Source organism: Hevea brasiliensis, chromosome 16, assembly GCF_030052815.1.
Source record: "Hevea brasiliensis isolate MT/VB/25A 57/8 chromosome 16, ASM3005281v1, whole genome shotgun sequence".
In the NCBI taxonomy this organism is placed as follows: domain Eukaryota; kingdom Viridiplantae; phylum Streptophyta; class Magnoliopsida; order Malpighiales; family Euphorbiaceae; genus Hevea; species Hevea brasiliensis.
In genome coordinates, this window is record NC_079508.1 from 63,989,508 (window position 1) to 64,014,662 (window position 25,155).

Genomic DNA, 25,155 nt, shown 5'->3' on the forward strand with positions numbered 1-25,155 from the left:
TTATATTAAATGAATTTAATCACTTTGATAAGAAAGTAACTCGTCGTAATTTGATCGATTAGAATGGATAAATTAATAAGTTCGATTTCTAACATTTGTTCAAATATATTTCAAAATAAAATTATTGATATTAATTAAATTATCTTATATAAATATAAATTAAATTATTTTTATTTTATTTTAATAATAAGTATAATTTATTGACTATCTTATGTTATATAATATTAGTAGTTTTAAATTTTATTAAACAATATATGTTGAATATGATAATTCAATATCAAAATTTGATAATGTTTAATATGTTTTACATTGTATAAAAATTAAATATTTGTACATTTGACATAAAAATTAATTAAAAAGAAAAAAGAAAAAGAAAAATGGCATAAGTAGAGGTCCAGTAAAGTTGATGACTAATGATAAGTACTCATAGCTTCTGAAACCAATAATGGGAGCAAAAGAAGAAGTAAGCTTTACCTAAAAGGAAGCAAATAAGGCATTCCTTTAAATGAATGATTTTAAGCAATGAGATCCTGAACGAGTCTCAGTTCATGAAGAACAGTTACATTTTAGATCTGAATTGAAGAAGCACAAGCGCAAGCACAGGCACTGCTCTGCCAATGAGTTAAATACCTTTCTTAACTCCCACATGTGCATTCTGCTTTTTTTTTTTTTTTTTCACAAAGCCTTCTCCTATTGACAAGGAAGGATACTTCATTTTCATAGTACTCTCTCACAGGCACAGCCTATGCCTGTCACCTGCTTTATTGTTATTAAATGAGCCTTTATATTTCACACTTATCAAGGTTAACTTGTTTCTATGTCTTGAAAATTAAAAACAATTTTCAGAAAATAAATAAAACCTGAAAAAATTGTTTTAAAATATTGAAAGATCAATAAGAAAACCCTGCTTCTTAATCATCTGAATCAATAATTCTCGGAGTGGAGTTTAGAATTCAACCAATCGGCGGCGAAATCTCCACTCTTGCATTTCTTTGACTTGCACAAGGCACGTTTGGATGTGACAGAATGAAGGTTTGAAGTCACAAAAAAGAGAAAAGAATAAACAAGGGATTTGCATATAATATAAAAATTAATAGCCTTAGAAAACCAGTGGAGCTGGAGTAAATATCACAAGTCCAGTTAGTTAATTTTATGAATGTTTTATAAAATTATTAAATTTTAATTTTTTTTTTATAAAATTTATTGAATTTGATTTCATGATAAAAAATTAAAAGTTTTAAGATTAATTTTTAACCTATTAATTATTTTACAGATAGTGAAGAAAAAATAAAGAAAAGAAAAGTATTTAATAACGAATAGAAAATGAAATACATTTTATAAATCTTATTTTTTTTAAAAAGAATTAATAAAATAAAATAATTTTATTTTTAAAATAGTCGACCGAAATTAATTTAAAAATTTTTAATTATAATAATTTTTATGAAATTAAATTAAAATTTAATAAATTTTATAAAAAAAAATTATTAACTTTTAAAAATACACTCGTATAAGTTAAATGACCGGTGGGGCATATGAAAAAAGAGAATAGCAGATGGTTTTAAGTTTTTTATTTTTTTTTTCCACCCAAATATTATTGTTAGGAGTCGTGTCCCATATGTTCTTTGCTGTTGAGTTGCCCAGTGGAGCATATTTTTCCCCCAAGCGTCATTGTTATCATTATGATTACGATTTTATCAATCTTAGATTCGCCCTAGAAACTAGCCAAATAGGCATGGATTAATCAGTCGGATGCCCGTGCAATAAAATTATAACAGAAAGAAGAGTGTCCTCTGAAGGAAAGTGATTTCATAACCCAGGAGCAAAATGTTTTCCAACATATATTTGATCGTACATTATCATATATAGGGAGATGGAAACCCCCATGTTCATGGGAATATAACACAACACAACCATTATTACTTTCAGACAAAGAAAGCATATCTGGTAACATGATTGCTGAGACCAGCCAACAGGATGATGTACCAGAACACATACCGTGCTCCTGACTTGGTTAGATGCCTTAGCTTTTCCCTGCATTTATTGCTGCATGCACAAAGTCCTCACACCGTGAAATTCCACTAGATAAGACATCAGCAAGAACACCGATAATATCAAAAGCCTCCTGCAAATCGGCAGCAGAATTCATCTCATCAAGCCAAGACAGCAATTCCTGGGAGAACCCCACCATTTCTCTCACATTTAACAGCCGTTCCTTCATTACCACCTCCCAAACTTCCAAACTTCCACTCTCATCTTCCCCTTCTGATGCCGTAGAAGTTCCTTCTGCTCTTATAGCTGGCATGTTTGATGATTTTTTGACCTTGAAGAAGCGCTGCAACTGCTCAATCAAGCCTGTGTAGACAAGCATAGGTCGAACAATAGACAGTAGCTCATCACCATCCCCCGTTTCTGTTGTGGGGCTTCTGCTGGTAACTCCTGACTCTATCCTGACCATGCCAGTCGAAGTAGATGATGTCTTAGATGTTGATCGGCCATGAGTGTGCTGCATGTATGCATGGTATATTCCCCGTTGCAGGAAAGAACGGCGGTGTTGCAACCATGACTCGTAAGAGTCGGACAGAAGTGAATTCACCATCATAAATTGGACAGTTTCTTCAGTTCCTGGAGCAGGATGTGTCGCTGGAGTAGGTCTGGAATCCAACGAGGATGAGGACATATATGATGACACAGCCTTGGCCATGCTGTGGCGCTGGGATGGGCTTCCTTGTTCAAGCAGGTGACGAGCCATTTGGATCATAAAAGGTAGGAAACGAGAGTTGCTTTCGCTTCCACCACCTCTACTTTCTGCACTAAATGATGCCCCCGTTGCAAATCGAGCTAGCATCTACAGCAAAACAGGTGACAGATTATTAGAGAGAGAAATAATTATCTATGAATGCATAAAATATAAAATGAAAATGAAGAAGGTTAACACCAATTAGAGACCGTTCCTTACCAAAACAATGTCATAAGTCAACAGCCGGAGCCGGCTCCCATCAGCACGTCCTAGGCCACTGAGGTTATCCCAGTATTGGTCTACATAGCGGATATACTGTGCTAGTGGAACAGATGGTCCTCTAACAGGGAATAAGGAATTGCATAGAGATTCATTGTTTCTGAGTGTAGCACCCTCCCACTCTTTCTTAGGGTTCCTCAGAGCAGCATCTGCTCTTTTGGCTTCCTGATGACATTGGAAATGAATAATATTGAAATAACTGACAGTGGTGTAAACACACTCCCCACGAGCACTCCCTGAAGTGCCAACACCTAGATTCACACGCTTGCTGTATGAGTAAACTCCCAGTAAGTCGGTAGGTCTCAGGCTATATCCCTCTCTGCATACCATGCATGCCAACCCATCTTCCTCCTCCTCTACATCTTCCAAACCTTCCAGGATTGGCTGAGCAACAACAATTCTCTCACCACCATCTGAAGCCAGTTCTTGTCGCATTCCAAGACCCTGTTATGGTTAACAGGAAAACATAAAAAAATCAATAAAATCACTTCTAATTTTATTTGATTGATTTTCTTTGCTGCAATGATTTACATAAGATAAAGATGAAGCAATAAGACAATGCATGCGTACATAATCTGATTGTACTCTACTGTAAATTGATCAAGTGATAGAGAGATAACAGCAAAGTGTTATTTAACTGAACTACACAGTAATATAACTACACAGTAATATATATATATATATCAAGTAAAATAGAAAATACCTTAAGTAACTCCTCTCTCCTCCTCAAAGCCCGACGCCGCATTTCATCCCTAGTGGCATGGCGCAACTTGCGCACTTTCTCTTCCAAAAACCCATCTCCTTTTCCTTCCTTGTTAGATAGTGTATCTAACAAGTTTTCAGCTCTAGCACCAATCTCATTTTCTCCAGCAACTCCTTCCAAAGCATGGAGCAGTGCTAAGATCCCTCCCTCATCAATACATCTCTGAGTGGCCAAGTGCCCCATTGACAATCCCCTAAGCATAGACAATATATGTGGGACAGACGGCAATTTCAAACCTGACAACCATTCTGCTCTAGATTTAAACCCAGCCTGCCCTGCGACGGCAAAACTCTCACTTAGATGTTTGATAGCAACATCTGTGATACCTTTCTCTAAGATGATGTCCTTCAACCGTTCCCCACAGGAACTTGTCTTGAGTGATTCAGATACTCTAACAAAATTTTCCACAGTAAACCTCTGCTCAGCTGCTTTTTGAGCAATGTTCTCATCTTTTGGGTTGTCTTCATGATGTTTCTGCAACTGGTCAAAGTCCATCCAATCTTGCAGGTATGGGTTGAAGTGCTGAATAAGTGCTTCCATTGCATCAGGTTCACCATAAGTCAGATAAGGCAAGATTCTAGCAACCATCTCAGTGTTCCTCTGCTGTTTGTTAGACTTTTTAAGGCCTGAAGGGTGGCACAATCTTTCCAAGAACATAAGTACTATTTTTTTGGCCTGTTCTCCTGTACCAGTTTCCTCACTAGTGACAGTAAGAGCACTCTGTGTGATGCTAATATTATGGCTCTCATTTGCCTCTAATGTTAGGCTCTCAACAATCAAAAGAATACCTTCTGCTGGCTCCATGGCATCCACAGAGAAGGCACGCCTTGCTGTTTCAAGAAGAAGACCTAAAGCTCCGAGCCTTAACAGGGCCCGTCTATTCTCTCTTATCTTGCAGCAATGCATAAGGAGATTAAGAACTGCAACCAACTGTTCCTGGTTGGACTTGAAATCATCTCTTAAGCGCTGTACATTTAAATCACCGTTAAATGTCTTAAAAATTGTGAAAATAGGATTCTTTCACAGAACTTGAGAAAAAAGAGGGGGACGGAGAGAAAAGAAAAAAAGGGGGGGGGGGGGGGGGGGGGGGGGGTGGGGGGGGGGTTGGGGGGGGGGGTGTGGTGGGGGGGGGGGGGGTTTGGAAGGATGGGGGTTCAGGAAGGATGGGGGTTCAGTTAAATAACGTAGATTAAATTGAGAAGAAAAAGGAAAATACCATCTGTCTGCCAGCAGTCAGAAGGAAATGTATTAAGATTGTCTTTTTAGGATAAAATCGCTTAGAATAAGTGGACCAAACAACAATCCAAAAATGAACACATCAAAATAACTGAAGCACTTGGGAAAAAGAAAAATTGTATTTCCTAAATTTACTAAGAGAAAAAAAAAAATCAATAAAAAGATCCTTTCTTGACATTAAGTCAATCTCAAACATAAATTTTGAACCATTCAAAAAAGCAGAAGTATAAAAGCGAGGAAACAATTCCAAGTAAAACAGAAAGGAATTTCTACAGTCTCAGGTAGGCTCACCTGAATCATGCCTAACAGAATTTCAAGCCCACCATATTCTCGAACTGCTCCAGCTATTTCAAACTCAACCTCTGGATCTTGAGATTCCTCCCTATCTTCCTCTAGTTCTTTAATCATGGGCTCAGTAGCTTCACCATCTAATCCCTGAGTTATCCCAAAAGAAAATAATAACAATAATTCATCTTGTTAGACAACATAAATCACAATTTGCTTAACTTTCAGAAAAAGGGGGAAATAATTAAAAACTTTTAGCAAGGAAAGCATAAATAAACAGGCAAAATATGAAGAGGAACAGTTAAAGAAAGAACTAGAGTATTCAATAGAATCAAAGAAAAATCCATCAGCATTTAAATAATTTCCCAACATCACACCACCAAAACCAATGATGGAAACATCAACCACATTGCTATCTATGAAAGAAAATGCACATTGGGCCAAATATCAAGATAGAAATTCCATGATAAAACCACAATAATGCAATATTTGATAAAATTTTTTCGATTTATTTTGAACAACTCTCTTCTCTTTATCTACCAATAAACTCAGATGTAAACAGTCATCAATTGGAAATGGTATTAACCAACCTGAAGCCTGTAAGTCACTGTCATAGGTGGGCAATCTCTGGCTGATGTCATGCCACTTGAGGATAACAAGGTAGAATTGGCCATTGCATTTGAAGCTTGACCATTTGACTTCTTCCAGACTTGCTCATAAACTTGAGCAATGCTCAAATCAAGAGAGATAATATTCCCAGCTACCAACAACTCCATGCCATAGTCATCTTCAAGAAGGCCTACCAGTTCCAATTGATGGCAAATTTTGTTTTTCACATCACGCATCAGAGGACCAATCTCAGCACTGGAATATGGATTTTTCGTCATTGATCCTCTGATAAATTCTTCCTGTGTGTGTGCCTTATTTAGAACCAACAAATATACGGACTCTGGTTTTGATGGGCAGATCAAATTGCAAAGCTGCTCCAGAATAAACTGTACAAACAGGGAAATTAAATTGCAAATTAGAGTTTGGAAAATCAGTAGAGATCATTGATCTGTGTCTTAAAAAGAAAAAGAATGGGGGAGTCCTTGTGTTGGAACTATCTATTTCCCCTAAAAACAAAGGGACATTAACAGCTCAGCAGTCAAGAGGTGTTCGGAGGCCAATTTTTTTGAAACAAATATAGAATTACTTTTCCAATAATGAAATGCAGTCATTTGGAGCTGCTTGACCTATTCACAAACTTCCAAAAGGGGCCCTAAGGAAGAATAACCAGAGCATTCTTCCAAGTACAATTGATGGCCAGAAAACAAAGGAAAATTTATAACCACATGCAATGATTAGAGCAATAAATCCATACCAAACAAGTTCGTCCTTTTCTCTCCTCTCCATGGATTTGTAGCCCACAAATACAAGCTCGGATAAACTGTCGTTTATTTTCACTACTTTCAAGCAGAAGACTGTCTAAAAGATCATTTAGAAGGCGATTGCAATCACTGATCAACTTTGTCTTCTGTACTACTAAGCCACGAATGACAATAAGAGCCTCAAGGATATCAGACAGCAAATTGTCTCGCATAAATCTGGCATCAAGATCAAAATAATTGAAAAGATTTAAGGAAATAAGCAAGGAATTAAATTACCAAACAGAAATGATAAGCTATCATTGATACCTGGATCTAACATTGGGAACCTCTAAAAATTTGCCAAGGAGTTCAATAAGCTTGTGAAGAATGAATCCTTGTGAAATATCAATATGTAGACTCCTTTCAAAAGATTCAACACTACCAACTTCTTGAGTAATGAGTTTACATATTGTAGTTAGACATCCCCGCACAGTCAAGAAGAGACGAGCATCTTCTGAATCAATCATCTTGAACAGCAATTCAAAGTATTCAGCTGCACTTTCACCAGCAGCCAGGGTTGCAGGTAGCAAAGCCATAAGTAAGTTTAACAACCGAAACCGTCTTGATAAACTCTGGGCACAAAGTAAACTAATCAGCATGCACATCTCTGACCTAATAGATTGGGAGCAAGCACTCAAAACAAGTTCTGTCACCCAAGACCCAAGCTCAAATGTGGATAAATCACCCTTAGATGTCTTACAAGCACGCCTTCTCCACCTGAGAGCATATTTGAGAGCCAGGTATTCATGTCTCTGGGGCCGAGATCTCTGGCCAGCCCCTTTGATTGCTTGAGACACTTTGTACTGCCTTCTTACAAAATCAATGTATGATGCTCCCTTCTCCCACTCAGAATAACTCAGCAATTGAATATCCTGAGTCCTGTGAGAAGCATCCCAATTTTTTTCCAAAGGTTCTGGTGTTAACTTAATTCCACCGACAACTCCACCAAAAGATCCAGATGTATTCGAGTTGTTTTCATCCTTTAGCTGTCCCGCAGAAGCAGATTTTCCAATACCCTGCTCTTTGTCTACTGTATCTGGTTTTGGAGGAGTGCATGCCTGAGATATGATTCTCAGACAAGGAAGAATTATATGCTCAGCTATTGCAGGATGTTTTGCACCCAATTTGATGGATGAAAATAACAGCTGGAAAACAACACGCAATCTTGATTCCCAGAACTCATCAGCCAAGGAACACACTTCTGAAAGCAGTAAAAGCTCCTCACGAGTGGCAAGGGCAATGTCCATCGAGCGATGATGTTCAAGACAGTACATGACTTTCTTCTGTATTAAACTGTTCAACTCAGTTATTGCAGTTATATCACCTTCAGAGAAAGCACAAAGTACTGCCCTTGATTGGACACGAGTTGTTTTAGGACCTTGATGAATATTATTTTCAAACAACTCAGATAAGATGCCAGCTGCAACAAGTTGTTTCTTTGAATTAGGATGCTTTGAAAGAACCTGCAACATCTCCAAACACTGTGTTACAAATGTAGTTGCACAGCCATAGCAATTATTTGGAGACCTGGAAAACACAAATCTGGATGCTGCAATTGCATCATCTGAATGTTTCTGGTGCAAGTAACTCATCAAAACCCGACGAAGGCCCTGCAATGTCTGAACACTTTTGCTGACAGAATCAAAAGCAGCTTTGCACTTTTCACCATACAAGACACCAAGAAGAGCAATCTTTCTGTTTATCTTACATGAAGGTCCAGGCAGAGAGACCATCATTTGCTGGATGGAGTCCTTCTGCTGTGAATCCATTTCATTCTCACCAATGCTCAACACAATCTTAAGAAGGGGCTTTTTAAAGCCCAAAAGTTGCTGGTATCTCCTATGAGCATTTTCTGATTCTGATTCAATGGCAGCCAATCCCCTCTTCATATCATCATCATTCTCCATGTTGTCAAATGTAAAACTAGGCTTAGCCATGAAGTTAAACTCGAAACGGCCATATTTGCTGAACCCACACTCATTGCACAGGAAAGAATCTAAATTCTCATAATTTATGTTGCGGCATTGCCTGCACTGATATGCATTCTCATGGCAATTGCTGCAAATTCCATGCCTATCAGTGACAGGTCGACTGCAACGCGGGCATTGCAATGGTTCAAGCGATAGAGCCTGAAGATTTTCATAGAAAGAATCTAGTTCAATCATGAAGTTACAAGCAGTGATTGGAATAGGAAACTCCACTTTTAGCTCAGTCTGGTTGAAAGCAAGATGACAACTCTTAGCACGCTTCCACAAGGACCAATTGTTTTTCAACTCTGACAAGTCAGCCACAGGCCGATTGTTGTAATACAGATTCAAGACTTTCACAGATTTGGACTTGCGTGCATCATGAACATTCATTGTCACGGTTTGGATGGTGTAACTTCCAGTACACTTCACTATGATGCGATTGTCAGTGAACTTAGTCTCAGACTTCAAGCTTTCTAGCTTCATCTTGCTATAAGGTACCTCAGGAGAGCTGCAGGCAACACAAGGTTCACTCTCCAGATAGTAACCATCAAATTCCACAATACCACTCAAAGTATTATATATGCGAGAATTTGGATGATTAGCAATAAGCTCATTTTGTGAATGAAGTGTCTCAAAGATGCACCTAATTACATCAGGGGTCAAGCAACGATCCACAAGTTCAGTGGTCTGCTGCTTTGAACTAGAATCAGGGACTTTCCCCAGTAACCAAGTGACCAAGTCAGTGAACTCAACAATGTTCTGACCATACATTGGCAGGTTTTTCACTTTCTGCAAGCAAGTCATTAACATTGTTTCCTTGAATGAATGTTTCCCATGATGCCATGCACCATAAAGAACAAATTTAGCTTCTGTGCGCACAGAGCTTGAATTCCATTCCAGTAAAAAGCAGTCAACAAATTGCCTCAAAACATCACCGCCCTTGTCAGTAAAGATATCAACAGCAGACTCCATGTCCATATAAGATTTCTCCAACCCAGATTCAGTTCCCACTTCGCCTTTCTTCTTCTTCTTTGAATCTAATGACTGTGCCCCTGATTTGTTTGAACTTGTCCCTGACTCCCCCACTTCAAGTTTCTGCAAGGATTGGGTCATATCCTTTCCTGAATAGAAGGCCAAATTTAAAAGTTTGAGAGTCTGAATAACGGACTCTTCACCAAAGTAAAACACTGCATTCATCAAGAAGGAGAAAACATCTCCATGCCTAGAACAATATTTCTGCCAATTTCGAGGCCGTGCAGCAGCCACCTCAGCCATTGTCGATAAGCACTTCACTATCTTCACACTTCTCTCATATGGCACAGGATTTTGAAGGCCACCAGATTTATTTGTGTGTTTGTAAAGTTTCTTCATCTCAGTGGAGAATTGCCAAGAGTCTCTAACACTATAATAGTGAGTTTTACTTCCACAAAGATGCAGAAACAACCTCCTTGCATATCTTCTTACAAATGTAGTATGAGGATTATTTATGTAACTACAAAGGTCATCCTGATATCCATCTAATTTCAAATCTTTCCCTGAAGAAATCTTGTACAACTTCTCCTTCTCCCCAGTCTTGTCTTGCTTTTCTGGTCTAACCAAAGTGTATGCCAGTCGGAAAGCATTCTCCAATAATAGCCTATGGTAGTCCATAAAAATATCAACTCGATGGGCTTTTGCATATGAATCTGAAAAAAATGGAGAGAAATTACCAGCTGGTAAATCTCTCCTAACTGTTAATAGAGCCCCACATCCAGAACCAGCATGCATACCATGTGTGGCTTCAAAATTAGCATTAGGGGACTTAAAAACATCCACTAGCTGCCGCAGAATATCCATCAGATAATTAACAAATGCTTGATTCCTGAGAGTGTTGCAAGCACGAAGCAGCTGTGATGTAAAGTCATTTTTCTCTTGACCATCCAAGGAAGACTGAGAGGCAACTGAGCTAACCTGGATAACATTCTTATCATGCGAGTCTGCAGGTCCACTTGATTTTGGAATAGAACCATCACTACCAGGCTGGTGCCAATTTCGGAGCATCAAAGTGAAGAACATGAAAACAAGGATTGCAACTTCCCCAAAAGAAGAACGGGTTTTGGCAACAAAAGGTTTATTGAGATCAATTTCAACCAAAAACCACTGAATCAATTTCTCTAAATCCAAGGCCTCAGGCTTAAAGCTATCTATGAAAGGTCCACCCACAGCAGATGATAATCTATAGAACAACTGCATGATAGGGATAGCACGAACACCAGTGGTGGTCTGCATCCATCCCTTCAACTGTTCAAGAAGTTCAGAGAGAAGCAAGGAATTCACAGCTCGTTTTGAAGCAGAAATAGAGACTGTATCAGCCACCGAGGCAGAGTACTCTCCAGATTCCAAGACATGAATGGAAGGAGCAGAGTTCTGCACACTCACATCTGCAGTGATTGGCATCAAGTTTGAATCATTTGCATCATCAGTGGAGAAATGAATTTCATTGCCTTCTCCTCCTAATGATTCCACTTCAATTGGAATAGCTGTCATAGGATGATCCCTAGAATGGGGTGCTGGCAGCCGATCTGCGTCTAATTCTTGATAACAAGCCTCACATAAGTCAAAATCAGGACAGACGGTACAATGCCATCTTCGCCTGAGTATAGGAACGGTGGAGCATCCATCACAACAATATTGAACAGATGATGTAATAGAATCTTCTTCAATCATGACTTGTGTGTTTCCACTAGTTGCCTCGGCAGAACCAGAAGCTGAAACAGCACTATCCACAGCATCATCTGTTGCTAACATTGTTTGCTTCGGGAATGGAACCTGGAGTAATCTTGATGATATAGCAAGGCTGAAAGAGAGATGGAGGTACTAATGAGCTGAGATAAAATCGCAAACACAGAAACATGCACACAAGGGTAAATACTACCTGCTGGAAGTTTGAACAGCCTCATTGGAAGAGAACAGAAGTTTCTTTAACAATACAACAGCAGGAGCAACAGTGCGTCCCACTGTGTCTTTTCCATGTAAAGCCAGACATTCAGCATAACAATAAATAAGCTCCACAGAAGATATAACAATGTTGTTCATAGTTTGAGTGTCCGGTTGCTCAAACTCCAAAATTCTCCATAGAACTTGCATGAGTCCATCCACCACTTCAGAACCTACATCAAAAATGAGAAGGAAAAACGATTTTCAATAACTTAAAAACAGAAAAAAGAATAATATAGTTAGGCACTTGTGTGCACATACTGTGACATGGCTAAAAAAAATTAATGCAAAAATCAAATTCATTCCATCACAAGTGAATAAAGTGGTCACCGGACAACCCTTCTGCCCAACTCAAACTCAACTCAACTAAGCCTTTATCCCAAAAATTTGGGGTAGGCTATATGGATCCGCTTTTTCCACTCTGAACGATTTTGGGTTAAATCCTCAGAAATGTGTAATACTTCTAAGTCATGTTGCACTACTCTCCTCCAAGTCAATTTAGGTCTACCCCTTTTTTTCTTTCTATCCTCTAACCTAATGTGCTCTACTTGTCTAACTGGAGCCTCCGTATGTCTACGCTTCACATGACCAAACCACCTTAATCTCCCTTCTCTCAACTTATCTTCAATTGGCACCACTCCTACCTTTTCTCTAATTTCATTACGGACTTTATCTAGTCTAATATGGCCATTCATCCACCTTAACATTCTCATCTCTGCAACTCTTAACTTAGATGCATACGACTCTTTCAGTGCCCAACACTCACTACCATATAACATAGCCGGTCGTATGGCTGTACGGTAAAATTTTCCTTTTAATTTATTGGGAATCTTACGATTACATAAAACTCCCGTGGCAAGTCTCAACTTCAACCATCCGGCTTTAATCCTATCTTTGTCTCAAGAACAATAGTCATTTTCCTGGCATGGAAATAAACAAGATGCATTTTTGCTAGATTCTACATTGCTATTACCAGTAATACCATTTTGACACAGTACAAGCACATCCCATTTATTAGGATCATAGTTATTAAAGGCTCAAGGCGCACTAAGGCGCCAATGGGTCCTAGAGCCTAGGCGCAAGGCGCAAGACGCAAGCTTGAGCGAAATGAGGCGCAAGGCGCAAGACGCAAGCTTGAGCGAAATGAGGCGCAAAAAAAATAAAAATAAAAGTGAAATAAATATGAATATTCCATCAAACTTCAAATAACATAAAACTATAAATAATAATAACAAATAAGGATTCAAGTACTAAATTATTAAAACTTTAATAGTCTTTTAATATTTCATAACTAAAGTTAAGAAATTATAAAATAACTATATTTCCTGCATCTTTTTCTACACTTTCATCCTCTTAATATTCATCTTCAAAATCAATATCTTTATCATTTCTCTCACCTTTAAAAACTAAAGGAGTATTAACTTTTTTTTAAAAAAAAAGATAATAAGTGGTAGTGTTGAAAATGAAAATATGAGAGGTTTGTAATCCTGAGTAATTAGTTTGATTTGATGAGATTTTGGTGACTACTTATCACCAACGATACTAATTTTGAAAACTTCTAGATCGACAAATTTCGAGTTGGGTGGTAGTGCTTTTTGTCAATGAAAGTACTCGCTGAATGTAGAAATAAAAAAGGAGCGCCTTTTTAGCCTTGTGCCTGGAACAAGGCGCACGCCTAAGTGCATAAGGCTAGGGCCTGGTGAATGTTGCCCGCCTTTCTTCTGTAGAGGCGCTAGGATTGGAGCCTGGTGAGTCTGGAGCCTGAGCCTCGCTTTTAATAACTATGATTAGGATGATGCACATGGCATAACTCAAGAACCCATTTTTAATGAAAACAAAGGCAAAATTAGATTTAGAATGTTTGAAATCCTTGTACAAAAAGATTTTTGAGGTTCATATGATTCTAAGCTGTTAATGGTAGCTGGTTTGTTAACATGACTGTTGGCCATGGGTAATGAGTGGAAGTTCCTGGAGAAGGAAGTGGAATGGTGTATCAGCAAAAGTCCAATCTTTCGTGTTATGATAATTCAGAAACTTTAAAATCAAAGATCCTGTGGCCCCACATAATCTCTCTGCTGAGTTTGAGATATTAGTTCATCATATTTTAATCAAACATATCATGTTGGTTTGGGACGTAGGATAAGTATTAGGTGTGAATTTAGTTTACAAATACACTTAGCATGTGTGCACAAGTGTTTGAATACAAAAATGTGTGAATGATATAGGATGTGCATGAAATAGATGTCTGCAAGAATACCGTTCATCTCAAGAAAAAGGGCTAAATTAGAACGACGGTGCAATGCAATCTTAGATACAGCACGCATCTGAGCAGTAAATTCTTCAACCATCCACCCTCCTGTAGTTTCACCAGCTCCTAGCCTTGACGATAGCATTGAGGTTGATTTAACCACCCCATGAAGGCGCATAGCATCTTTAACCTAATAAAAAATGTTCCAATTATTAACTGAAAGAAATACACATCTACAAACACAAGCATTTGCAACAGGGCACATACATGCACTGTGGAATGTAAAACACTGTTCTGTTATATTCAATTATTTTGTAGAAATTACCTGGCAATATCTCTCTTTCTTAGGGAAAACAGACTGCAAAACACGGCAAGCAGCAGCCTGTAACAAGGGCTCTCTGTCACTTTCAAATATTGTTTCTAACAGTGGCTTGCACTTGAGTTCACTCGGCTCCATTTTTACATCATCATCTTGGGATCTACACAATGAATATAACCTGGATAGAAGCTTGAGACCATCTGCTACAACCTGCTCCTGAATAGGAGCAGACTGCACTGACTGGCACTTTTTCCCAGATCCTCCAAGCAAAGAATTGGAACCAAGTACACGAGCTTCTATATCCAATACAGCATCCATCTTCTCCTTCCACCCAAATTCATCTTTAGCTCGACCATATACTTCAAGAGAGTCAATTCTGGGAAATGTAGTGCCATTGAAGGTAGGCCCAACAGAAATCACAAATTCTTCATCCGCAAGGAGCGATTCAGCTACAGTAAATGGAATATCATACCAGGACCGCATGCCTTCATCTAACTTAATTACCCTCTGAAAAATGGTAATATCAGAAGGAATGTGGTTTGCTGAAGTGTTACCCACGTGCACACGAAAACCGACCATGACAATATTAGGATTTGAATTGGAGACAGATATCTGGGCGGAAATTACAACAAAGAAAAGTAATTATAACAAAAACTGTGATAAACAACTTCTAAAATAAGATGTGATAATAAGCAAAGACGGTTATAGATTTTGTCATGCCCAGATTAGCAATGTCATGCCAAATTATCAATAAACTCCCAGCCATGTTCTGCATTAACAAGAATGATTAAAACCAGAGCATCCAGAAAATAAAAATGCATTCCTGAGAGCATTGAAACAAAACTAACCTTGTATCTAGTGCTCACCACCAAAGACAGACCCTTAATTTCAAATGTCCTATCCTAAAAATAAAATAAAAGTTCAATTCATGGTAATCCCACCCTCAAATGCTTAAAGGGCTTTTAGATGCAAAACCAATTTCCCATGGACATCCCTTGCTTACAACTGTCCTATCCTAAAAATAAAATAAAAGTTCAATTCATGGTAATCTTACCCTCAAATGCTAAAAGGGCTTTTAGATACAAAACCAATTTCCCATGGACATCCATTACCTAATACAATCACCTAGACCATAGTGCTTAACTGGTCATCAGCATAATGGTGACATAACATTCTCCACATGCACAGGAAGATCATTAAATCTTTTAACAGAGCTATATGGTATGAATGGAAAAGATTATTTTAAATAATAAAATAAAATAAGAACAAGACCTCAGTGAAGAGGAAAACAAAAGGCCATAAATATGACACCTAAGATATAACACCAACTAGAAGAACTAAAGAAGTGATACCTTAAAGCCCGCAGCGCTGGGGCTTTCCAAAAAGCCATCATCTGACGTCAAGCTGTGTTTTGCAGCTTCAGAGTCACTATTTCTAATGGCATCACCACCAAGTTTTACATCAGCTGTGATGCAGACTGTTTTCTCGAAGAAATCCACAGGGAATTCTGGTTTTATCCCAGCATAAGCTTTATTATTGAGAATGCCAGAACCCAAATTCTTTACTTTCTCAGCAGTCAAACTTGCACCATCATCAGATCCTGCAGGGATGTGCAAGTATATCTGAAGGCTTCCATCATCATGTAAAACGAGACAGTGGATCTTGTCTTTGGACAGAGGCTTGTAAGCAATTAACCCAACTAAATGCGAGGTTGAGCTTACAGCATGCCGCATGCTCTGTGCATGTAATTCATGAGGTCCCATGGATACAGCAAGTGCAGCATTTGACTTCACACTGGAAAAACAAACAAATAACCCACTGCCCGCCAGCAATTCTCTCCATCGATGCAGACCAGCTGATCGCATCTTGCCATCTTGTTCATCCTCATATACGAAAGACATCTCAGTTAGAGATGTTGCATCTAGGCTTAGTTGACCCATCAAAGTAGTGCCATCTTGATAGGATATGAACAGTAATTTGTAAGTGGAAGAGAAGTACAAAGATGATCCCTTTGCATTAATTTCTCTGTCCTGAATCGGAATAATTTCCTTCAATGGGGTGGCCCCAACATTACCCTCCACAAACAATTCTAATCTGAAAAGGCTCCCTTGCTCAGAAAGAACAATAAGAAACATTCTCCCCTGAGAAGCCATAAGAAGTGTTGCGTCAACAATTACATCATCAGGTAACGTGATGTAGTGCAGAGGACTAATGTTGTCCTGAGATAGATCATATATCTTGATAAACCTGTTAGTCACCACCATTAACTTCACCTGGGAACCTGGAACCCAACAAATCTGTCTGATGTATGCACCTTGCAAAGCCAGCTCAATTGCAAGACGATCAGTCACTTCACCACGAGGATTTAAAGTAAGAACCTGGCAATCTTCATACCCTGCTACAGCAAGATAATTCTCAACTACCGCATTGAAAGTAAGATGTACAATTTCAAAGCGAACAACATTTCTTGAAAGAGGTTTAACATTGGTCTTGTCTGCCGTTACTGGTGCATTGGTGGCCTGACAAATTAATTGCCCAACATCGAAAATAGCAACTTTGTCACCTTCTCCAACAGCAAGTCGACCTCGGTTACTGACACTGAGCAAAGATTTCACAAGAGAACCACTAGCCAAATGAGATCTGAGCTCCTTGGCATTTGGATAATCAGCCTTTATTTTCAGGTCTAATGACCCACCTTTATAAGCTTTTTTCAACTGCAACAGCTCAACACCGTAAGAAAGCACTTTGTCCTTGCCTAGAATTATTTTCTTATCTTTGGAAAGATTTGATCCTCTTTTGCTTGTTATAGAAGGCAGCAGTGAAGAGCAAAGTCGAAGCATCCGACCCTCAACATCAAGTTCTTCAAGCAATGCTGTCACCCCAACTTGAAGCTCTCTTGGAATAGATAACCTAAGTAAGTTATCTGTATCTGAAGAGAGATCCTCATCCAGATCAGAATCACTCTCTGGCAACTGATCTGCATCCTCCGAGAAGGGCAAAAACGATTGAAAATTGCTAGCACTGCGCATGGGTGCACTGTCGCTTCCAGTGAATTTTCGAGGCTTCAAGCATTGGCAATTGCTACCCCTAACACCACCAGCTCCACAGTCGCAAAAGAATCGACTTGAGCGAGAATAAACAACACGATGACCATGATGACAGACTTTTGCACACACAGAGCAACATCCTTTTGTTACGGTCAGATCACAAGTATAACAGAAGTACCAATGTTGTTCCATAAAATTGCTGCCACTGGATGTAAATGTGCAAACCTTTGAGGCAAGAGTCCTTTCACTGTTAGCATCATCATCCTCATCCTTATCTATGCTAGCTACCTCACCATCAGATGTTCCATCATCCTCATCTTCATCCACAGATGTTGCATCACATTCAACAGCTGCAGACCCCCCTTCTTGACTTGCAGAAAGAACCACAGAATCAGAATTCTTCCTTGATCCTATTGGCTTTAAAGCAACAGCACCTTTGCCAAGATTACTGCCAGATAAAGATTTCCCTGAAGTCTTCTCCAAGGCGTTCTTACAAGACCCAGAATCACTCAAGACATTGCCAAAAAAGCCAAATAGAAATTTCAGCCCTGGAAGTAGGCGATCATCCACAGCCAGCTTCTCCATCAACATTACAGTCCTTGTCAAAAGCAATTTCATTAAATATTCTCCTCTAGAAAGTTGAACAACAAATTGGAAATACGATTTGGCAATATGAACATCAAATAGCAAAAATGCAGTGTCAAGTGAAGCAAGCACAGCTTCAAACAAATGATTGTTTAGTTCTGTCAAGTGCATTTCAGAAGCAGAGGAGACAAGAGACAAGATAAAACTTGTAGTTGTTTCTCTGAGAAAAACAGAATTCCCCTTCACACAGCCAGCTCCACCTGAAGCTTCCACAACACAACCTAACAGCCGCTTCTCCAACCATTTGGACAGACGAAGTATATCCATCCCAAAAAATTTTTTTTGTATCTTCTGTTTGAGATTTGGACAAAAGTCACCTAATAAGAGATCAACAAAGAAATTAAGCACCTTTCCATTTACTGATTCTGATGAACAATTATCCAGAGAGTCCAATAGAACTAACAAATCACCACGTAGCAACTCATAGAACTCGTCTGGTTTGGACACATCTTCTACACCAAGATAAAATTTGAAGATTGCAGTTTTCAATGGGTCTTTCCTGAGGCTATCAGCAGTATCAATAATCTTAGTGATTACCCATTCAAGTGTACTGCTATCATGCTCACCACTGGCATTGATTTCTCTTAGAAACCCTTCCATGTGTTTCATTAGAAATAGATCAGAATAATCTGACAGTGAAAACCCAGAACTCAGGTTTCTAACAATAGCCTCACATTTTCCTTGAATGCTTTCAAAGATTCTATCAAATTTAATTATCATTACTGAACTCAGAATCTGGCAAAGTACAACCCTCTCCTTGCAAATACTTTCTCTGAGATCATCTAGTCTGAACAATCTATCTAGAACAGATAGTATCCCTCTTATGCTAAGAATACAAGACAGAAGGATAGCACTTGGAGTTTGAAGATGAGAGGGAAAACCATGCAACATACATTCCCAAAGCACTTTACATCGAACTGTAGGAGCCCTTTTGTCCACAATAGCATCCCACTTTGACAATAAATCAGAATAAGATTCTAGGTGATATGAACTGACACCACTCTTCTTAAGGAACTCATCCTGAAGGCTTTTTTCAAAACCAGTGTGTTTGAGAAGTAACTGTGATGAAAAACTATTGGCATTACACTGGCCATCACCAAGGGTAGTAAGGAAAGCCTTTTGATATACCTGTAAGTATCTGTTCAGCAAAGATGATAACATCCTCAACAGCAATGGAACTTGACCAGCCTCAATTAAGCAGGAAGTCAGGCCTTCTGCAACAGTGACACATAAATTGTCCCTAGCCGTATTCTCAATCCAGAACGGACTCACTCCAGGGACTCTATTCTTAATGCAGTATTGGCTGATCCCAACAGTAAATAAGGAAAGTACCAGAGACAACCAAAACCCATTCCTCAAGAAATCCCAGCCCAGTTCCTTGACATCCTCTGACATGTGCAATGCACACAAATGCTGTAGCACACCAAGTACAACATCTGGAATTTTCATGCTCTTGCCAATATCACAGTGGGCTATTAACGAGTGGCTGAAGTGAAAGAAATACATCATATTAGTTATGTCAATAGACTGTGTCTCACTCCACAATGAAACCTGATGGTCTGGTGTAGAACTCATTATTGGAATATCCAAACAAAGCAAGAACATATATCTTTCAACTATAAGGTCTTCTACTGCTGCAGCATTTTTGCCTTTCCAGAACCCCAGAATCCATGAGAAGGTTGCACATATATCATTCCAACTCAGGCATAATGATTCAATGGTTGATTCATCTCTACAAAGTGAAGGAGGAACAGCTGAAATATCAATTAGTTGATTAGTCAAGGCACTGATGGAAGGATCCACTTCCACCCATTCACTCAATACAACTTTTACTGCAATTGATGCCCAAGATGACACTTGATCATTCATGATATTAGGAGGAAGTGAACCACAAACTGGAGCTTCCCTCAATTTTGACCGGAAATCTAAAAGCAGTGATGCAGGACAAGTATGTGCATAAAACATCATATGACGAAGCAGTAGGATCAACCTTGACACTATTAGAGCCCAGCATGACAATTGTGTGGCACAAAAGCCAGCAGATGGAGCATCAACTGTTCGGAGCGAAGAAAATATTAAGTTTGCAAGTGTTGCCTTCTCTCCTTCTGATGACAAGTGAAATGCCATTAGAAGAATCTCGATGTGAAACGCTGATGGAAGAGTCTCAACAAATTCCTTGCTACTAGGACACTTTGTACAAACAGTTTTTGCCTTATCAACAATGAAACCCACAAATCTTTCATACAATTTGACTCTCAACTGGCTACCAGCCAAACCCACCCTAGAACAAAGGATGTGAGATAACAAAGTTAGAGTCTGATCATTGTAAACAAAAGCATTATTTTCAACATTCAGAATTTTCCCAACAAGGTACTCTTCAAGAGTTTCAGACAATGCACGGCAAGTAAGAAGGTTGTGCAATAGCTCAAAGCAAAGTTCATAGATATGCCCAATCTTTCTCTCTTCATGTGAAGCCGCACATCTATCAGAGGACTTGTCTTCCGAACAAACGACCTGAGAGTTGAGTATAGAAAGCAATATATCAATGTGGTTCTCCCTTAGCCTTTTGCAGCCATCCTCAAAAAGAAAAGGAGACCACTCATGAGAAAAGACACACTCCTTCAGAAAACTCAATAATTCGGAGGCAGCTTGCATTGGCATATTGCAATTGGTGGAGCATGGATTGACAGTTACTGGTGGCTGATCATTTCCATCAGTAGATCCCACTGAGCGACCACCCTCATAGAACAGGTTCCCAAAAAGGGCTTCATCGTCATGACAAACCACATTTTCCACTTCTGAAGGGCAATTAGTTCTCAAAGAGCTAGAATGTGATCTCTCCACTTTTGGCCTTAATTTTACCCCTTCACAGTAAAGGAAAAAAAGAAGATGCATCAGATTGTCCATCCACTTGGTCGAAGGGGAAAATATAATTTTCAACAAGTCCTCAATTTTAAACTTTTTAAGCAAAGGAACCTTCTCAGAATGTGCATGGCATAACGGATAATTATTTAGCATATCAGTAGAGCTGCCAATAAGAACTGTATCGAAGCCCTTCAAATCAAGAGCCTGAAATGTTTGCCTCCTGAGATCCTGAATGAGTTTCAAGATGTGAAGAACAGATCGAGGGAAGTATACTAGAGGAGGCTTTGGATTAGCAGCAGACTTGTTGTATCTCCATATAGAGGAACCCAAGTTGTCTAATACAGAAGCAACTATACACACTTGTATATTCTGGAACGCACAGCTGTTGCAGAAAACAACTTGGACAAGAAGAAGAAACTCCTCCAACAGCAACAATATGAGACAGTCTGCACTACCCTCAACAAAAGCTTGGTTATTTGAAAATTCAAAGCTGATTTTAAACAAGCTAGGTAACACATCTGCACATAAAGCAACTTCTTGCAACAGTGAAGAATCATATCCAACATATGGAATGTCCTTCATGAGATTCCTGAGTAACTTTAAAACCCTCAAACCAAAGGACAATCTGCTGCAAAAATCTGGACCTCCCATTTTCTCATCATGCATATACAGCAAGTCAACAAGATCTTTAAAGCACAAAAGTAGACGACGAGTACAATCCACATGGACAACAGCCCAATGCCGAGATAAAAAACTCAAGTTGTTCGAATCTTGGTTGGAACCACTGAACCCAAGAGCCTGCCACTCAGGTTGAACACATTCAGATGCTAAAGTCATCAATAGCTGATCCACTGGTTTCTCTCCCATTGAGCAACTGACACCTTCTTCAGGAAAAAAAAAAAAAAAAAAAAAAAGGTTAAAATAGAAAGCATAACATCAGCACAAGATTTAACCTCTGGACAAAAATCTGCAGAGTTCACAGAGTAGACAATACCTTGAAGACTACATTTTATGTGGCTCTCCAACTCAGTGCTGCAACAATCACCAGAATCCATTGGCAACAGTTCTAGAAGACTATTTACAGAGCAAGACTGAGATGGGCCAGATGCTTTATCAATTCCATCAACCAATGCCAATTCCATCAGGAGTATCACATTACCCTAAGAACAATCATCACCAACATACGTCAATAATACAAATTACAGTAACTAAGAAATATACAAAAAAAATGCCGTTCCACATTATTTTACTCCATAAGGAATTTGAAACTGCCAAGTTCTTCCGGTGATGCCTTTGCACACAAAGTTAAGAAGCGAGAACACTAAGAATGTCTAAATTGGACAACACTCATCGACAATCACCATTAACACTAAAGCATACCAAACCAACAAACAACCATCACCAAAATTAAATAGTAATCGCTGGTGAACACACTCCTTCAGTATTGCCACACTGCCTGCCTTCAGTCAAAAGAAACAATCAACTCAAAGAGAAGGGGAAAAAATTGAACCAAAATCCTAAATTCATGGAAACAAATCTAAATCCAAAGGGAAAAAAAATCATCAATTGGGATTTATCAAATAATTCAACCAAAACTGAAATGCTCAGTTGCTCAAATTATTACCAGTTCATTACATTAAATAAATTTAGAAAGAAATATCTACACACAACAGACTCTGAATATATATGAATTAACTAATAGGCATATAGAAATATACATCTTCTACCAGATGAAAATCATGAAATCTGGATGACTATGCTAACTGAGATTGATCAAGGCTATGGCATAGAACATCAGAGCACTCAATATCAGATAATACTCATTCTATGCGCAGGCTTCCAGTATGCAATTAATTTTGTCATTTTCTCTATCAGGAGAGAATGTTTAATGTAACTATGTCAAAATATAATAATAAAACATAGATATAAAGCATTTCAAGTTTTCAACCATTATTACTAGCAGCTAGTAACCATCATTAACAACTATCAGCTATGATAGTTTCTAAAACGAGGTACCATTTGCTTCACTTTTGCTCATTGATTCCTAAAATGCGCTTTCCAACTAATTTTTATTTTGATATGAGGCTAAACTAACAATAGGAAAACATGATTGGTAAATAAACACCTCTTGCTTCACATGAGAAAGAAAAAGGAAATTGCAAAAAGAATTAGGACTCATTTGATTTAGCTTTTACTGATAGCTGATAGTTGTTAATGATGGTTACTAGCTGATAGTTAATAGATGTCGTCATTTGGTCAATAATTCAGTTTTGTATATATATATATATATACATATATTCATTGGTTATTGAGTTGTTAATAAAATCAAGTTGGTTTTCTATATATAATACGATTGTTAATTCAAGTAGTATGCATAATATTTTGATCATGTATTACGTTTATTCAGAATAAAGAGTAAGCTTGTAATTGAAATTTTCAATGGAGATAATTTAGTCCAGCTATTTAAAGAACCTCCAACAACTACCAACAAATGAAAAAACCGGCAAACTGCAGTTTCTTGAATCAGCAGTACAACTATTAGCTGCTGATTCTCAACACTTCTCAAGCAAGTTTGTTCTCGTCATTGCATACAAATTAACTACCCACTTCACTAGTAGTATCATGAACAATCGAGTAAGAAACTGAAATTTAGTAGTCTAAGGCAGCAACCCTCATTGTATAGGACTAGAATGTTAATGATTATCCAAACAGAGACAAATAACACTATTTTTTATCCTAAATCCAAATATTAGAGCAATCTAAGGCAATCAGGCATACAAAACAGGGACCAAATGAAACCTCAAGAAAATTATAGCCCTGGATTTACTACATATCAGCATAACTTGACAAGAAACCACAACAAACCTGTTTACTCGAATCATCGCTGCTGAAGTCTGACCTCTCCAAATAACAAACGGCAAACTCAAGCAACTGCTGCACAACCGCAATAACGATCGGCTCCGCTTGCTCCACTGTTGACAATCACAACCCCCAACCCAAATTAAATGAAAATAATAAGCAGCTGAAGATTAAACAAGAAAAGCAAATGCTAACAGCGGTAAATCAAATACGAAAAAATACCAGACAGAGATCTAGAAGCAGACACGATGGCGAGACCGAAGGTGATGAGTGACTGAATCTGCAAATCGGTCCATGACTGGAACCCTAACTTAATTTCTTTGTTGTTAGTAGTAACAAGAGCAGCATCGGCGGGTTCGATCGTGGAAAGGGCGCGTTTCAAGATAAGATAGATGCGGTGGAGAGCTTGTTTGATGGAATTATCAGAGCGGAGTCTGTGAAAGAGATCGGCGGGAGGAAGCTTCTCTTCGAAGAGAGATTGGTAGAGTTTGGTCAAGTGGTCTGCCATTAGAGACGGAAATGATGTGCGATCAATGCATCAGAAAATTTTTCAAGAGAGGAGGTGAGAGGGAGGGGTTTTGGGTTTGCGTTTTGTGTTTTGAAAGATAGAGGAAAAAGGAGAGGAGAGAGGAAAGTGTTTATGGGAGAGAGGGACTGAGGGAGAAAAGGAAAATCAATGAGGCGGTGGATTTAGGAGATTGCGTTGCATGCAAGGGAAAGTGGAAAGTGATTCATCAAAGAGGATCTTTTGTTTCCTTCCCACTTCAAATGGACCTTTTTGAAATTAAAAGAATTTTTTATATTGTTTTTCTTTTAATTTTAAATTTATTTTTATTTAAAACGATAAAATAAATTCCAATGTAAGAATTTCATGGAAATTTCATATGTTACTCCTTTTTTTCCTTAATTATAACAAAATTTAGGGGACAAAAAATTCTATGGTGTCAATGAAGATATGATCTTATTTTACGAGTTACATTCACTTGCACAAAAGGATGCATTTGGGTGACTTGGCACGTGTCTTTCCCCACTAGGTCTTTCCATGTTCAACGGCTTTTCTTCTTTTTCTTATTTGCTTCATTTAATAACTAGCGAAATATTCATATTATATACAGTAATATACATATATAATTTAAATAATAATAATTAAAAATATATATTTTTTAATTCTTTCTATATATAAATTAATAATAATTTATATAATTATTTTATTTAAAATAGAGTAACATTATTTTATTTATAAAAATAATTTAAACTTTATTAATGTTATTAATCAAATAAATTAAGTGACATTAAATTATTATCTAATATAATAAAATTACAAATTTGGACTACTTTAATTTTTTATTCATTGACTAAATTATTGTATACATTATTTTTTTTTATTTGACTTTAACTAATATTTCTAATTATTCTTACTTGTCATTAAATTTTCAATGTAATTTTACTTTTATGTATAAGAATATAATTATTTAATTAAAACATGAAAATAATCAAATTTAGTAAAGCAAATAAAA

General features: G+C 38.0%; 1 protein-coding gene across 2 annotated transcripts; it reads right to left on the minus strand.

Moving 5' to 3' along the window:
- Positions 1 to 1,791: 1,791 nt before the first annotated feature.
- Positions 1,792 to 24,334, minus strand: LOC110672345 (auxin transport protein BIG). Of its 2 annotated transcripts, none has more exons than XM_021835101.2 (14): positions 23,861 to 24,334; positions 23,645 to 23,751; positions 21,774 to 21,939; positions 15,575 to 21,660; positions 14,229 to 14,834; positions 13,913 to 14,093; positions 11,594 to 11,828; positions 6,977 to 11,515; positions 6,664 to 6,886; positions 5,891 to 6,295; positions 5,307 to 5,450; positions 3,720 to 4,745; positions 2,957 to 3,460; positions 1,792 to 2,845 (listed from the first exon to the last, which is right to left on the minus strand). In XM_021835101.2, exons 1-14 carry the CDS (start codon positions 24,144 to 24,146, stop codon positions 2,021 to 2,023), a joined length of 15,333 nt encoding a protein of 5,110 aa, XP_021690793.2. In that variant the 5' UTR covers positions 24,147 to 24,334; the 3' UTR covers positions 1,792 to 2,020. The 2 variants fall into 2 exon arrangements, with proteins under 2 accessions (XP_021690793.2, XP_021690792.2); XM_021835100.2 differs by having other exon boundaries at positions 15,575 to 21,663.
- Positions 24,335 to 25,155: the final 821 nt, after the last annotated feature.

Bases quoted from the DNA above. Each gene is read 5' to 3' on its own strand.
- LOC110672345 (XM_021835100.2), bottom strand. From the start codon at position 24,146: ATGGCAGACCACTTGACCAAACTCTACCAATCTCTCTTCGAAGAGAAG. The intron at 21,940-23,644 runs GTTTGTTGTGGT...GATTGTTCTTAG, and splicing joins GCGATGATTCGAGTAAACAG to GGTAATGTGATACTCCTGAT. The intron at 6,296-6,663 runs GTATGGATTTAT...CTGTTTGTACAG, and splicing joins GAAAAGGACGAACTTGTTTG to TTTATTCTGGAGCAGCTTTG.